Source organism: Mesoplodon densirostris, chromosome 1, assembly GCF_025265405.1.
Source record: "Mesoplodon densirostris isolate mMesDen1 chromosome 1, mMesDen1 primary haplotype, whole genome shotgun sequence".
Lineage (NCBI taxonomy): Eukaryota > Metazoa > Chordata > Mammalia > Artiodactyla > Ziphiidae > Mesoplodon > Mesoplodon densirostris.
Window position 1 is genome coordinate 46,442,370 of NC_082661.1, and position 14,565 is coordinate 46,456,934.

The 14,565-nt window shown below is 42.7% G+C and overlaps 1 protein-coding gene across 4 annotated transcripts; it reads right to left on the reverse strand.

Annotated features, from left to right (window-relative positions):
* Positions 1-7,460: 7,460 nt before the first annotated feature.
* Positions 7,461-12,196, reverse strand: ZNF32 (zinc finger protein 32). 4 transcript variants are annotated; one of them, XM_060102806.1, is made up of 3 exons: positions 12,128-12,196; positions 9,648-9,787; positions 7,461-8,445 (listed from the first exon to the last, which is right to left on the reverse strand). In XM_060102806.1, the coding sequence occupies exons 2-3, from the start codon at positions 9,715-9,717 to the stop codon at positions 7,652-7,654; spliced, it is 864 nt and encodes a 287-aa protein (XP_059958789.1). In that variant the 5' UTR covers positions 9,718-9,787; positions 12,128-12,196; the 3' UTR covers positions 7,461-7,651. The 4 variants fall into 4 exon arrangements, with proteins under 4 accessions (XP_059958789.1, XP_059958807.1, XP_059958798.1 ...); XM_060102824.1 differs by lacking the exon at positions 12,128-12,196 and adding an exon at positions 11,967-12,112; XM_060102815.1 differs by lacking the exon at positions 12,128-12,196 and adding an exon at positions 11,138-11,875.
* Positions 12,197-14,565: the final 2,369 nt, after the last annotated feature.

A 14,565-nucleotide genomic window follows, 5' to 3' on the forward strand; every position in this document is an offset into this window, starting at 1 on the left:
CATTGAGTATGAAGTTAACTGTGGAATTTCATATATGGTCTTTATTATGCTGAACTCTGTTCCCTCTATACCCAATTTGTAGAGTTTTTATCATAAAAGGATGTTGAATTTTGTCAAATGCTTTTTCTGCATCTATTGAGATGATCCTATAATTTTTATGTTTTATTTGTTAATATGATTAATGATGTTGATTTCACTCCATAGATGTTTAATCAAGACATATTTGTGAATTTTCCAGTTTTATTTTTGTAACTGATTTTTTTGTTTGTTTTTGTTTCATACCATTGTGATTGGAAAAGATGCTTGACATTTCTGTCTTTTACAATTTATTAGGACTTGTTTTGTGGTCTAACATGTGATCTGCCCTGGAGAGTGTTTCATGTGCGTTTGAGAAAAATGTGTATTTCGCTGCTGTTGGATTGCATGTTCTATATATGTCTGTTAAGTTCATTTGGTTTCATGTGCCATTAAAGGCTGATGCTTCCTTATTGATTTTCTGTCTGGATGACCTATCCATTGATGATGGTGGGATATTAAAGCCTCCTACTGTTATTGTACTGCTGTTTCTTTCTCCTTTTAGATCAGTTAATATTTGCTACATATTTTAGGTGCTCCTATGTTGGGTACATAAGTGTTTACAGATGTTATATTGTCTTGTGAATTGATCCCTTTACCACTGTGTAATGCCCTTCTTTGTCTCTTATTACAGTCAAGTCTGTTTTGTGTTATATAATATAGCTACCCCAGCTTTCTTTTGGTTTCCATTTGCATGGAATATCTTTTTCTATGCTTTGATCTTCAGTGTGATGTGAGTCTCTTGTTGGCAGTATATCATAGGTCTTTTAAAAAAATCCATTTAGTCACTCTATGTCTTTTCATTGGCAAATTTAGTCCATTTACGTTTAAAGTAATTAATGATAAGTATGTACTTACTGCCATTTTGTTAATTATTTTCTGGCTGTTTTGTAATTTTTTTTCTTCTTCTCTTGCTCTCTTCTTCTGTGATTTGATTATTTTCTTTAGTGGTATGTTTAGATTCCTTTCATTTATCTTTTGTGTACTACTATAGGTTTTTGTTTTGTGGTTACCATGAGGCTTATATATAACAACTTTTATTTATAACAGTCTATTCTACGTTGATAACAATTTATGTTTGAATGCATTCTAAAGCTCTGCATTTTTACTGTCCCCAGCCCCATTTTGTTTTTGATGTCATATTTAAATTTTTTAATCTTGCATATTTCTTAACTAATTGTTGTAGTTATAGTTATTTTTGCTGCTTTTGTCTTTTAACCTTTATACTAGCTTTCTAAGTGATTAATGGACAGCATTTGATTATTTTACATTTTACTATGTATTTACCTTTATCATTGAGATTTATACTTTCATATGTTTTCCTGTACTAATTAGCACCCTTTCTTTTTAGCTTAAAGAAGTCCCTTTAACATTTCTTGTAAGGCCAGTTTAGTAGTTATGCACTCCTTTAGCTTTTGCTTGTCTGGAAAACTCTATCTCTCCTGAATTCTGAAAGACAACATTGCAAATTAGGGTATCCTCAGTTGGCAGTTTCTTTTCCAGACTTTAAATATGTTATGCCATTCCCTTCTGCCTTCAAAGTCTCTGCTGAAAAATCTGCTCATAGTATTATGGGGGGTCCTTTGTATGTACCAAGTCATTTTGTTCTTGCTGTTAAGATTCTCTCCTTGTCTTGAACTTTTTTTTTTTTTTTTTTTTTTTTTTGCGGTACATGGACCTCTCACTGTTGTGGCATCTCCCGTTGTGGAGCACAGGCTCCAGACGCGCAGGCTCAGCGGCCATGGCTCACGGGCCCAGCCGCTCCGTGACATGTGGGATCTTCCCAGACCGGGGCACGAACCCATGTCCCCTGCATCAGCAGGCTGACTCTCAACCACTGCACCACCAGGGAAGCCCCTGTCTTTAACTTTTGACATTTAAATTTTAATGTGTCTTTGTGTGTGTCTCTTTTGGTGCATCTTATTTGGAACTCTCTGGACTTCCTGAATATGGATATCTGTTCCTTCCTTAGGTTAGGAATGTGTTCAGCCATTGTATCTTCACATAAGTTTTCTGCCCTTTTCTTTCTCTCTTCTCCTTCTAGGACTCCTACAGTATGAATGTGGTTCACTTGATGTTGTCTCATAAGTCCCTTAAGCTATCTTCCCTTTTATTCATTCTTTTTTTTTTTTTCCTGCTCTGATTGGGTGAGTTGCATTGTCCTGTCTTCAAGTTCACGGATCCTTTCTTCTGCTTCATTTAGTCTGATGTTGAACCCCTCTAGTGTATTTTTTATTTCAATTACTGTATTCTTTAGCTCTGTAACTTCTATTTGATACTTTCTTATGGTTTTTTTTTACCTCTCTGTTGAAATTCTCACTGTGTTTATCCGTTCTTCTTTCAAGTTCAGTGAACATCTTTATATCCTTATGACCATTATTTTGAGCTCTTAATTAGGTAAATCCCTTGTCTCCATTTCATTAAGGACTTTTTCTGAAGTTTTATCTTTTTTTTTCATTTGGAACATATTCCTCTCTTTCTTCATTTTCCTTGAGTGTCTGTGTTACTTTCTATGTGTTAGATAAAACAGCTGTCTCTCCCAGTCTTGAAGGCCTTGTGTAGTAGGTGCATTTTATTGTTCAACCCTGCCTTAGCTATTGGGTTTTTCTCCAACTTTTGTGATTCTCTAAGCAGACTTTACTTTTAGTGACTCTCAGTAGTAGAAGATGTGACATTACCTGTCAGTGTTCCAAAGGGGAGGATCTCAGTTAGCTCCTACATTCAAGCTGATTAGAAGTTAGACTCTCAGACAGCAACTTTTAAAGTATACAACTATATACAGTCTTTTGGGACTGTCTGCCCATTATAGCCAGGCAATTTAGAGTTGTCCCCTTTGCAACAGTCTCAAAAGTTGGAGGGCTAGATGAATGTACAAGTTCCTTTCTGGGAGATACAGCAACCTATAGCAGGGCAGAGGTAGAGCACAAACATGGCATCCTTTGGCCTCCATCCTTGGATGTTTGCCAAACAGAAACCTGCACCTCAGGCTGAAGCTCAAGCATATCAGCCTCTTTCACAGAAAGACTGGGGTGTGTTTTTTAGTCTGCTTTCTGTGCAGTGCTTTGGGGATGGTAGCTGGCCAATAATTGTCTCTCCATTTGTTACAGTCACCTGGGACCCATGAACAAAGCCCTGCTGGCCACCAGAGCAAGGTGATCAAGGAATGTCCCCTGGGTAGCACGCACATAAATTGGGGTATCAGACACATGTATAAGCTCCTCTCCAGAAGACAGTGGCACTGTGAATTATGGCAGAGGGAGAGCATAAAAATAGTGCCTGACCTCTGAGGTCTCTGGAGAGGATTAAAGTTTGCCCTTACATGTGTGTTTAGATAGAAGTTTGCCACTCAGGCCACAGCTATGAAGATAAGCTAATATGCCTCTTTCACAGAAAGACTGGGTACCTTGGTCTGTTGCCTCTTGTGCTCTGGGGATGGTAGCTACTTAAGAACTCTTTCTCCTTTGGTTGGAGACCCGTGGGACCCTGAAGTGCAAGCCCCATTTGTCACCAGAACCAGACAACCTAGATTTGTCCCATGGGCCTCCGCTGGAAGAATTGGTGTTCCAGAGGAGGGTATACATTCCTTTTCAGGAGTTACCGGTGAGCTGGAGCATGGCAGAGGGAGAGCACGAAGATGGCACCTGCCAGCTTCCATCCCTGAGAGCACCCTAGTAGACTCCTATATGTGTATTAAGTTAGATGCCTGCTCCTTAGGCTGACACTTTAACATAAGCAAATATGCCTCTTTCACATAAAATCTGGGCACCTCTCAGTTGGCTGCTTCTGTGCTGGACCCTGGTGTGAATCAATCTGAGCATGTGAGCCATTTAAGAGCCATTTCTCATTTCTTTTTTTTAAATTTCTCATTTCTTTATAGCCTTGTGGGTTTCATGAATGCAAGCCCTATTGGTTTTCAAAGCTAGATGTTTTAGGGGGTTTGTCTCTCAGGTGCAGGTCTTAAATGTTGGGGTGTCTGATATGGGGTTCAAGCCCTTCACTCCTCAGGGAGAAGCTCCAGGTTTTGAGTTCACTCCCAATTGAGAGTTGCCTTGCTGGCAGTGGGTTTATGGTGAGATTGTGTCTCAGCCTCTTCTACCTGCTTCAGTGGTTTTTTTTTTTGGTTTTTGTTTTTTTTCATTTGCCCAGTGTGTAGGAGTTGCTCAGCTAGTTTTTAGCCCCACCCCACCCCCCAAGGAAATTGTTCTGTATGTAGATGTAGATTCTGTGTGTCCATGGGAGGAAGTGAGTTCAGGATCTTCCTACTTTGCCATCTGGAACCAGAACTCTGTTTTGTTATTATTTTAATATAAGCAGCCAACAATCTTTAAAGAAATTTAATAATATACATATAGAAAATAGGAATTATATTTTTAAAGATACTTTATGTTTTCTGATCTATTTGCTCTTTATTTATGGATTCTTTTCTGCAGAACCAGGATTCTAAGATACACACACACACACACACACACACATTTCTCATAGTCCAGGACTGATGGAGACCCACATCTACTTTATTTTGTAACTTGGATTGCATCTGGCTTAACTAATCTATACCTTGCCTCCTATTTTGTCAAAGGGAATGTCTATTTTTATACCTTAAGCTTTCTTGTGAACCATAAATCCTAATTTCCTGTTTTTATTTATTCAGAGTTAATATCAAGTTGCTCCCCAGATTTTTCATTTTTTTTGAAAATAGCTTATCCTTAAAATGTATATATATTCTAACTAAGACTGTTGTATAGCAAGCAACCTGAAAATTTAGTAGTATAAAGTCATAACCTTTAACTTTTCTCATGATATTGTGTGTTAGGAATTTGGGAAGGCAGTTCTAACTTGTGGGTTTCTCATAGTTTTCATCAGATGTCATCTGGGCCTATAGTTATCTGAAGGTTCTACTGGGCTATGCATCTACAATGGTTCACTCATATGCCTGAGAGTTGATGCTATCTGTTGGGAGCTCAGGTGAACCTGTCAACTGGAACACTTACATGCTGTTTGTCCAGCAGAGTGGCCTTGAGATAGTTGGATTTTTTACTTGGAAGCTGGTTTTCTCCAGGGCAGGTGTCCTGAGAATCATGCAGAAACTTTTCAGACTTTTAAAGTGTTTTTTGGACCTATTCTTGGAAGTCATGTAGCATCACTTCTACCATGTTTCATTGTTTGAAGCAAACACAAGCCTACCCAGATTCAAGGGGAGGTGACATAGAACACATGATGAGTGTCGAAGAACTTGTGGGCAATATTTTAAAACTACCTCCTTGTTATTTAAACTTTGCATATACTATACTTTATATATAAAATGTACTTTACATATAACAAGCATAGATTTTAAGTGTTGAGTTCAATCAGTTTTGACAGTTGTATAGACCCATGCATCTACTACCTGAAGAAAGGAAGAGAACATTTTTTTCTCTCTGTAAAGTTTCCTTGTGCTTCTTTCAAGTCAGTCCCCTCCCCCGCTTCCATAGAGGCAACCACTGTTTGACGTCATTTACTGCAGATTAGTTTTTCCTGTTCTGTGAAGTTATATAAATGGAATTATGTACTATATTTGTGTGTGTGTGTGTGTGTGTGTGTGTGTGTGTGTGTGTGTGTGTTTGGGTTCTTTCACTCAACACAAATCTTTGAAATTCATCCAGGTTATTTATTTATTTTTTTGCGGTACGCGGGTCTCTCACTGTTGTGGCCTCTCCCGTTGCGGAGCACAGGCTCTGGACGTGCAGCCTCAGCGGCCATGGCTCACAAGCCCAGCCACTCCATGGCATGTGGGATCTTCCTGGACCGGGGCACAAACCTGTGTCCCCTGCATTGGCAGGCGGACTCTCAACCACTGTGCCACCAGGGAAGCCCCATCCAGGTTATTGCATGTATCAGTTGTTATTTTTTATTGCTGAGTTGTATTTTATTATATGACTCTACCACAGTTTATTACCTTCCCTGTTATTGGACATTTGGGTTATTTCCAGTTTATGACTATTATAAATGAGGATGATATGAACATTCTGGTATGCATCTTCAAATATTATCAGGGTAGGGCTTCCCTGGTGGTGCAGTGGTTAAGAATCCACCTGCCAATGCAGGGGACATGGGTTCAATCCCTGGTCCGGGAAGATCCCACATGCTGTGGAGCAACTAAGCCCGTGTGCCACAACTACTGAGCCTGTGCTCTAGAGCCCACAAACCACAACTACTGAGCTCACGTGCCTAGAGCCCGTGTTCCACAACAAGAGAAGCCACCACAATGAGAAGCCCACATATCGCAATGAGTACCCCCGCTTGCTGCAACTAGAGGAAGCCCACGTGCAGCATTGAAGACCCAACTCAGCCAAAAATAAAGAACAAACTAATAAATTTATAAAAAAATACTATCAGGGTATCTTTAGAAGTATTATTGTATTATTATTCAAACTCATAGTGTTTCTAAAGTGTTTCTATGCCCAAAGATCTTTGATAAAATTTACCTCTCTCAAGATTTTCTGTTAAGCTTCTTGGATTAAGGAGCCTACAGCCTATAGGATCTACTAGAGGGAGCCTATAGTCTATAGGAACCTACAGCTTATAGGGTAAAGAAAGAATGGAATGGTATCAAGAAAACCACTCTATCTACATCATTCATCATTTTAATTACATAAAAGCTCAGAATGAAAATTTAGGGATGGCTAGAGTTAAAAAAATTGGAAATTCCCCCTCAAAACCAACTTCTCCTCTCCACTATTCCTGAAATCTCATCCACTAGAGGTAAAAAACTATTACTTTCCAAATTTCTTCTGTATGTGCATGCATGTATCTGTGTAGGAGGAAGAGGATTGTGTTGTTGGAGGACTGGAACTTCATTATTGACTACAAATTTGAGCTCAGTAATGAGGACACTTATGCCCTTACTAGGTGACTCTAACTCTGAGATATTGCTACTGTTGCCAAAAGGGAGTGAGAGTCATTGCGTCAACTATTGTAGATAGTTGTCTGCTCTTTGGCTATAGGTAAATTATCTCTATCCTAGTTAGGAGTGGAAGACTGAAGTAAACCACAGTGCAGGCTTGGAAAGGATCCTATTTTTGTAAGGAAAGGCTAGGGCCTCTGCTATGAACATGGGTGATTTCTTAGAATATGCTGTTGAGACTACCATTCAGATAATATAAGGATTATTAGATTTGCCTCATGAATTCTGCCTAGTAGTCTTGAATGCAAAACAAGATTAATTTGAATATGTAGAGAAGAAAATAGTCTTGGGATTGGTAAGGGGCTGACTTTTTTAAACAGGCTGATGGTGTCAATTGCAAATTTCAAATCTGTATCTGCTACATAAATCTCCAATTGTGTACTAGATTAATGGAGGTACCTTGGGAAATTAGGTCAAAATAAGTGGACAAATTATGAATCATACGTGATAATGATAATAAACAAGACATTTATTTTTGATATTCATTTGGGGGAAGGGAGAAAAGTCAGTTTGCTCTACCCAATGATGGTCTTTCTGAAGGAGTCGCCGTTCATTCCGTAAAATTGAATAGGTTGTTTAATCTCAGGGGATTTTATGCTGTTAATTCATACAGAGAACTTCCTTTGATGAGAGTGGTTATAGGGTGAGCCTTTGTGAGCAGCTTCGCTGGTGCACAGCCAGACTCCCTCTCTGAGTGAAGCTTTTCCCACACTGGCCACACAGATAGGGTGTCTCTCCTGTGTGGATTTTGCCATGCAGGATACAATTCCCTCTGGTGTGGAAACTCTTCCTGCATTGTGCGCAGGCATAGGGTTTCAGGCCTGTGTGGACTCTGATATGAACAATTAAGCTTCCTTTCTGACTGAAGGCTTTTCCACACTGATCACATCTATAGGGCTTCTCACCACTATGAACTCTTCTGTGAACAGCGAGGTTACTTTGATTCCTGAAGCTTCTCTGACAAATAGCACACTCATAGGGTTTCTGTCCAGTGTGAAGTCTTTCATGAACGGCCAGACTACCTCGTTGACTAAAGCTTTTCCCACACTCCTTGCACTGATAGGGCTTCTCTCCTGTGTGTATTCGTTGATGTGTAACAAGATTGCCTTTGGCCCTAAAGCTTTTTCCACAGTGGGTACACTCAAAGGGCTTCTGACCAGTGTGGATTCTCTCATGTAACGTTAGACTACCCTTTTGCCTGAAGGATTTTCCACATTCCTGGCACTCATAGACCCTCTGTCTCACTCCAGGTGAATCTTCCTGTAGTGTCTTAGAATCTGGGGATTTTTGTTCCAGCTTCTCTCTTCTGAAAGAATTCTGGAAATCCCAGCTTGAGGATCCTGTGGCCTCAGAGTGATCATATTTGTGGTGGGCTTCTGTCATCACATCTGGTAAAATGAGAGGGAAGTCATGTAAGAGGCACCAATATGCTGAGTGAGAAGAACAGGGAAAAAAGAAACAATGCTTTGAGTGCTTATAGTGTGCCAGATATTATACTATAAACTTTGCATAGATAATTTAATCCTGAAAACAATCTATTGCTACAGTTAAGGAAGTGAAAGTATAGGGAGGTTGTCAAAGATTGTGCAGCTAGGTAAGCATAGACTTGGGATTCAGGCATGCTCCATAGCAGTGTACTGCCTCTAAATTTAGTTTAATTTAGCCTCCCAAATAGTATTGTGTATAGACATGGTTATTCCCATTTTACAGATAAGAAAACAGGCTCAGAAAAATTAAGAAAACTATATACGATCAAATTAGTGCCATACCCAAGTTCTGACACCAAAACAGGTGTGGATCCAGGTTGTGTAGGGACTAAAGCTTTAAATTTTGGATGGATTCCATTAAGAAACAGTATAAAAGTAGGGATAAGGCCTTGAAGAGACCAGTGTAAGAGAAAGATCCTGAACCTTGTTTCATTAGTTTCATGAGAAATCCACTTCTGCTCTAGTCTGCTCTCCTAACAGTGGAGTAAGCTCCATGATATCAGAATATATGTAGCAGAATCCTTGGTACTTTACATCTATTAATTCTAATCCCTGCACCCTGCAAGATAGAGCTTATTGTCCCATTTTACAAATGAAGAGGCTGGAGCTCAAGAGAGTTAAATAACTTGTGTGACACCACAGATCAAGTCAGGGCTAAAATCTGGTCAATCTGACCCAAGTAATTTTTCCCTTTAAAATCCATGCTATTTCAATCTGCTAAGCTATGGTGGAACTGAAGTCTATTTTGGTTTGGAAGTTATTCTCAACACTTCCTATGCAGATACTGACAGTACTGTCCAGTATTGCCCTGCATATGAGCCTTCTACTACACTTTAAATATGGGTCCATTCATCACTAATAATAGTTTTCTTGGAGTCATCCTAGGGAGATTTCAACTTGTTATTCAATGATTGTGCTGAGATTTAAAACTGCTCATTCTCTCAGAGACTACCTCCATATCAAGACTGTTCTGCTCTGTTTCTACTATTTCTAACTCCAGTTTGTAGGCTTTCCCTGTAATCCCTAGAAACGGTGAGCTCCACCAAAGGAACGTCTTCTCTGCATCCTCAGCCTGTTGACTAGTGCTGAGAACAGGGACACTGATTATTTTGAGTTGAGGGCATCCCAGCAATCAACTGACTCACTGAAAAATGCTACATTCTGGGCATATCTTCCATGACAGTCCAGCAGAGTAGCTGTTGGAAATCCAAACATGTCCACTCCTGCTCTATGACCTTAATCACCACCTCTTCATATGATTCTTCCATGGGCTGTTCTTGAGTACCTGGGGAGGGAAAAACAAACAAAAACAAAACAGAACAACAAAAACAAACAGGAAAGGACAGGAGAATTGATAAGTGAGGAGAATAAAGTCAACAGGAGCTCCAGTTTGGGGTATGAGTGAATGGAGGAAATCTTGATTGCCTGATGTAATGTCAGTCACCTACAATGTAACTGCCAAATGAACCAAAAGGTACCATGACCACTTATAAATGAGTCCAGGAGGAAGCAGGAGGTGGGAAAGCAGAGAAGACATAAAGCAAACAAGTATCTCTTCTTGCCAGTGCCAAGATAATGGTCCGTCCTATTTGTACCTTAGCTTAGCCTTAGCATGTGATTGGAATCATCCACTTCCTTCCCCTACCTAAGAGCCTGCTATTTTATCCTCCAAGCCTCCAAAGGAATTCAGAATATAAAAAAAAATTCAGCCATCATGATTGGTTCTATGATTGAAATGGCTCCAGCTCTCCTCTCCAGTCCCCTCTAGGTTATTAGGACAGAACAAGAGATTTCATATTTCCTTTTGGCACTTCTTAGGAGGCTCCAGACTCTTCAAGGTATGAGAATACCAGTTCTGAGGAAGTATAAATACTTGCCAATTCTTGGGGAAAAAAAGACCTACTTCAGACTCCAAAACCAAGCCCAAGGCACACCGATTACAGTAACTTGCCCCTATTCCCAGAGCCAGTAAGGAGTCAAGGTGAGGCAAAGGCTCAAATCCAAGACTTTTTGGATCCAAAGCCTATGTCCAGACAATTCTCTACTTCCTCATCACTAAAAAGCTGGTGAGAATTCTTATAAAATGAAATAGAATGGAACAGAGCTTGACCAGACCTTACTATTCTTCCAGATCCTAGGAATCCTCTTGTTCCATATTATCCTTTTGTATTTTGGTGGGGATATTCTTCTTATTTCAGGACCCTAATTACTGAATACTTACACTTTATGCAGTGGTTCAATGTATAACCTTTGTTTCCCTCTACTATGTCCCATGAAAATGCTGGCCTCCTGATTTAATGAAATAGCAGTGTGATACTACAATTCTTTGTTAACCCAAACACCTGGTCTTCTTGACAACTGCCCTTTCTGCTACATGTTGTGATGACTGGAGAGGCATTTAAACTCTTTATTTGGAGGACTCAGCTCCAATTTGCAGTACAGGCCACAAAGCGATGCCCTATCAGAGTGTCAGGACACTACAACACCATTCACTTGGAAGTGGAAGGTGTTACTGCTCAACCGCACATCCACCAAGAGTCAGTGGGAAGTATATGGGTATCTGCTACCTGAGGTTGGACTCTGTCTCTGGTTAGTCCAGCAAATAGTTTGGGCAGAACACGTGGGCAGCACTTACAGCTGTGCCTCTCCACATGTTGTGAGATATTCAACAAGAAACAGCTCAGCTGTGTCTCAGGAACCTCCTTGATTAATAAAGGGAAGTTGTCGTATTTTTCTCCCTAGATTCCACAAATCTGGAATCAATTTCCTGAAGATTTTGGATAAAGTCACTTTATCGTAGAAAATATTGCTTTTCCTATCAGAAAGGCCATTATATCCTGTGGAAAGAGCTCAGAATTAGGCCATGAGAGACTTGGATTACCCTTCTCTCCCCGTAAATGACACTGGGCAAGTAACCAAACAGCCCTATTTCCTCACTTACTAAATAGTCTGATAACACTGTATTATCAAGTAGCTCTTGGGAGAATAAAAGAACCAAATGTGAAGGGCCTCTGACATGACCTACAGATTTAAGGCCTAAAGTTGGGAGTCCACAGCAGAGGACTAGGATAGTTGCTTTCTTGAGGGATAGTTTCAGGATTAGGAGATTCTGCGGAGGGGTGATTATTTTCTCTGCACACCTGAATCCACTTTGTCCTTTCGTATTCTCCACCCAACGAAGTTTGTCCTTTCTCCCTTTCACCCACGTCAGAGAGACTGCACTTTCTCCTGTGCATCTTCTGAAACCCTCCCCGCGGGCCCGGGGCACACCTGCCTGTGGTCTCCCCCTCCCGCGTCTTGGGGTGCAGGGCCTTGCTCCACACCCGGCCGTGCTGTGCGGCGGAGGGACCCCTGCTCCTCCCGACAGACTCTCCCTTCCCGCCTCAGGTCTGCCCCCACCCCCAAACCCCCGGGCCGGCCTTGCGCGCTTGGCCTCAGCACCCCTTTCTATGGTCCAGCTGGACCTTTTCCTGCGGGCCGCAGACCTCTCCCCTCGCAGCTGGCTGCCCTGGGGAGTCCAAGCTGGCCAGGCCTACTCAGGGCCGCAGGGGGCTCGGGGACCGCGGCCTGCAGGCGGGGCCCCGCCTCGCCCGGGCGTACGAACCCGGCCGGCGGCCTCACTCACCGCAGCGGCGCGCGCCCGCAGACAGACAAAGGCCGACTACGAGCCCTCAGCAGCGCCGGCGCGAGCGGCCCGGACTACAACTCCCAGGAGGCTCCGCGTGAGCCTGAGCCGGGGGTGGGGTGGGGTGGGCCGCACTTCGGCGGCCCCGGCTTCCCCGAGCACTGTGGGAACCGTAGTTCGGCGATGCGACCGGCCGCTCGGGCTCTGCGGGTCTCGGTGCACGTTGGGCGCTCAGGTCCCTCCTGTTTGGCCCCGAGCCAGAGACGCCGACTTGTTCGCGGATGTAGAGCGGGGGCCGAGAGCACCAAACGGCCACTCAGATTAGCCAGGCGTGGGATGGCAGGTTGGTGAAGCCGTCCGCTGAGCCAGGAAATGGGGAATCCAGGGTTCTGAAGCAAAGTGTTGGGAAGAAATGAGTTGATAAAGCCTCGGGTGTTGAGGGGTTTTGCATTGAGCCGCTGCATGAGCAGAAACTGAATGTGTAATTAGAGTTCTGAGACAAGGAGCAAATATTTCAAGTGAAGTCTGTGGGAAAAGAGGACTTGGAAAACCACAGGAAAATTTCGAGAGCCTGGAAAGGAGAGCTATGCCTTACTGATCCCGTCAGTAAGAATTTGCACCCTAAATAATGGGTAAGAGATCAGGTTTGGAATTGTCCTGAATTTGCTTGTTGGCTCCATCACAGCAGTCTGGAGCCAACAAGCAAATTGACTAGCTACAGGATTCTGGACAGGCTTCTTACCTGGTGGAGAGCCCAGGATAGGCTCAGGTGACAGCTACAGGGGCCAGGTGAGGGCTTCTTGAAAGGGCCAGGGTCCAGGCCAGGCCACTCCGCTATCCTATTGCTTCAGAGCAAAGGCAGGTATGTGAGTGAACCCAGAAAAAAATCGTTCTGTATGTAGTCCATGAATTATGGAGAGAAAGCAGTATTTTCTAGGGGTAATAAATTAGATTTTTTTTCTTAACTGACTGTGTGTCTGAAGCATTGAGAAATTTTAAGCCCTGAAAATCGCTCAGTTCAGGGGGCAAGAGCTGTTTTTCATGGGGCTTCTCTGAAGAGCCACAATTCAAATCCTTGGCCCTGTTGTATGATACTGGGAGGGGACAAAGGTTGATTTTGAACATCCATGAGTTAAAGGCTCTCTAAATGCCTCAAGCCACCTTCAAATGCATTTTTATAGGATCCTGGCCTCTGAGAGGGAATTTGGTCAAGGAAGACTGGCATTAAAGTTCCTGGGGGCTTAGGCTTCTTGGGCTTCCTTCCTCCCCCTTGGAATCACCTTTGTTTTCCTTCAACCTGGAGCTCTCCTCAGTGTACTTCTCTCCAGGCTCCCTGCTCCAGAGCTCCCACTCAGAGACTAGTCTATCCTATTGAATGAGGAGTTTCACAAGGAATGTTTCCGCTTGCTATGTCCTTGTCCTCTACACCAAAGCCACCTGTTAAACAAAACAAAACAAAACATTTAATTTCACACAGTGTACAAAGTGTAAGTTATAAGTTGATTCCTAAGTGTCTGTTATTACTATTACTAACAGCACATCGGTACTTAAATTTGTTGAACCTTTATGTCCTGAGCCCATTTTAAATGTCAGGTACTGTGCTGGGTTTTGGGGACACAGATGTCAACAAGATACACTCTCTTCTCCTAGAAAGGGAGCTGACAGTCTAGTTGAGAAGGCAAAATGAACGCTCTTTCTCAAAACCTGGGCCAACAGCTGTCTTACAGAGAAGCCCCTGAGTGTGCAGGGGAAACTGCCCTGAAGGCCCCACTCCTGAAAGGCCCCTCAGCACAAATGCAGGGCTCCCTGTGGTGCCTCCTTCATTATTTGTTCCAGAGTCAGAAAGAGAAAGGGGTAGGGCATTAAAGGACGGGCACAGTCACTGCTCTTTCTTTCCTTTTACAGCAGCCACAGACAATTTTCATAGCCCAGGTGGCACCAAGCAAAGGCCAGTCCTTGCACCTGATTGGGTGGTGCTGTACGAGTATCTCTGCTCCCTTCTCTCCCAAGGCTGTGTCAGTAAGGCTGAGTGTTTCACCCCAGGGCCCGAAGTCATTTCCCCCGCTGATAAACAACACCATGCATCTAGAATTCCTATCAGTTCTGTTGGGGTCAGGATCAGCTGTGGTTGTTAGGAGTTTCAGCTCCCATTGTGAAAGAAGAAGACAAAGCTTTGGTGGGAGAAGGTAACTGTAAAGGGGGAATGTTGTCACCTTTTTCAACAAATCTTAAGGTGTCTCAGGAAAGTGGACACATTGAATGGAAAGTGGAGGAGAAAGCGGTTAGGAATGGGGTTGATGAGACCCAGATGAGACCCACCCACCCCTCCCTTGACAGACACTTAGCAGTCTTTACCCAGATCCTACGTGGGGCCCAGTCCTCAACCACTGCCTGCATCTTAACACACACTCAGCAGGAAGGAGGGGAGCTGGGCGAGG

What these genes read in the sequence shown, in the direction of transcription:
- ZNF32 (XM_060102806.1), bottom strand. Translation starts at nt 9,717, where the DNA reads ATGTTTGGATTTCCAACAGCTACTCTGCTGGACTGTCATGGAAGATAT. An exon ending in CCAGAATGTAGCATTTTTCA is followed by an intron (nt 8,446 to 9,647) that starts GTGAGTCAGTTG and finishes CTTCTCACTCAG; the next exon opens with CATATTGGTGCCTCTTACAT.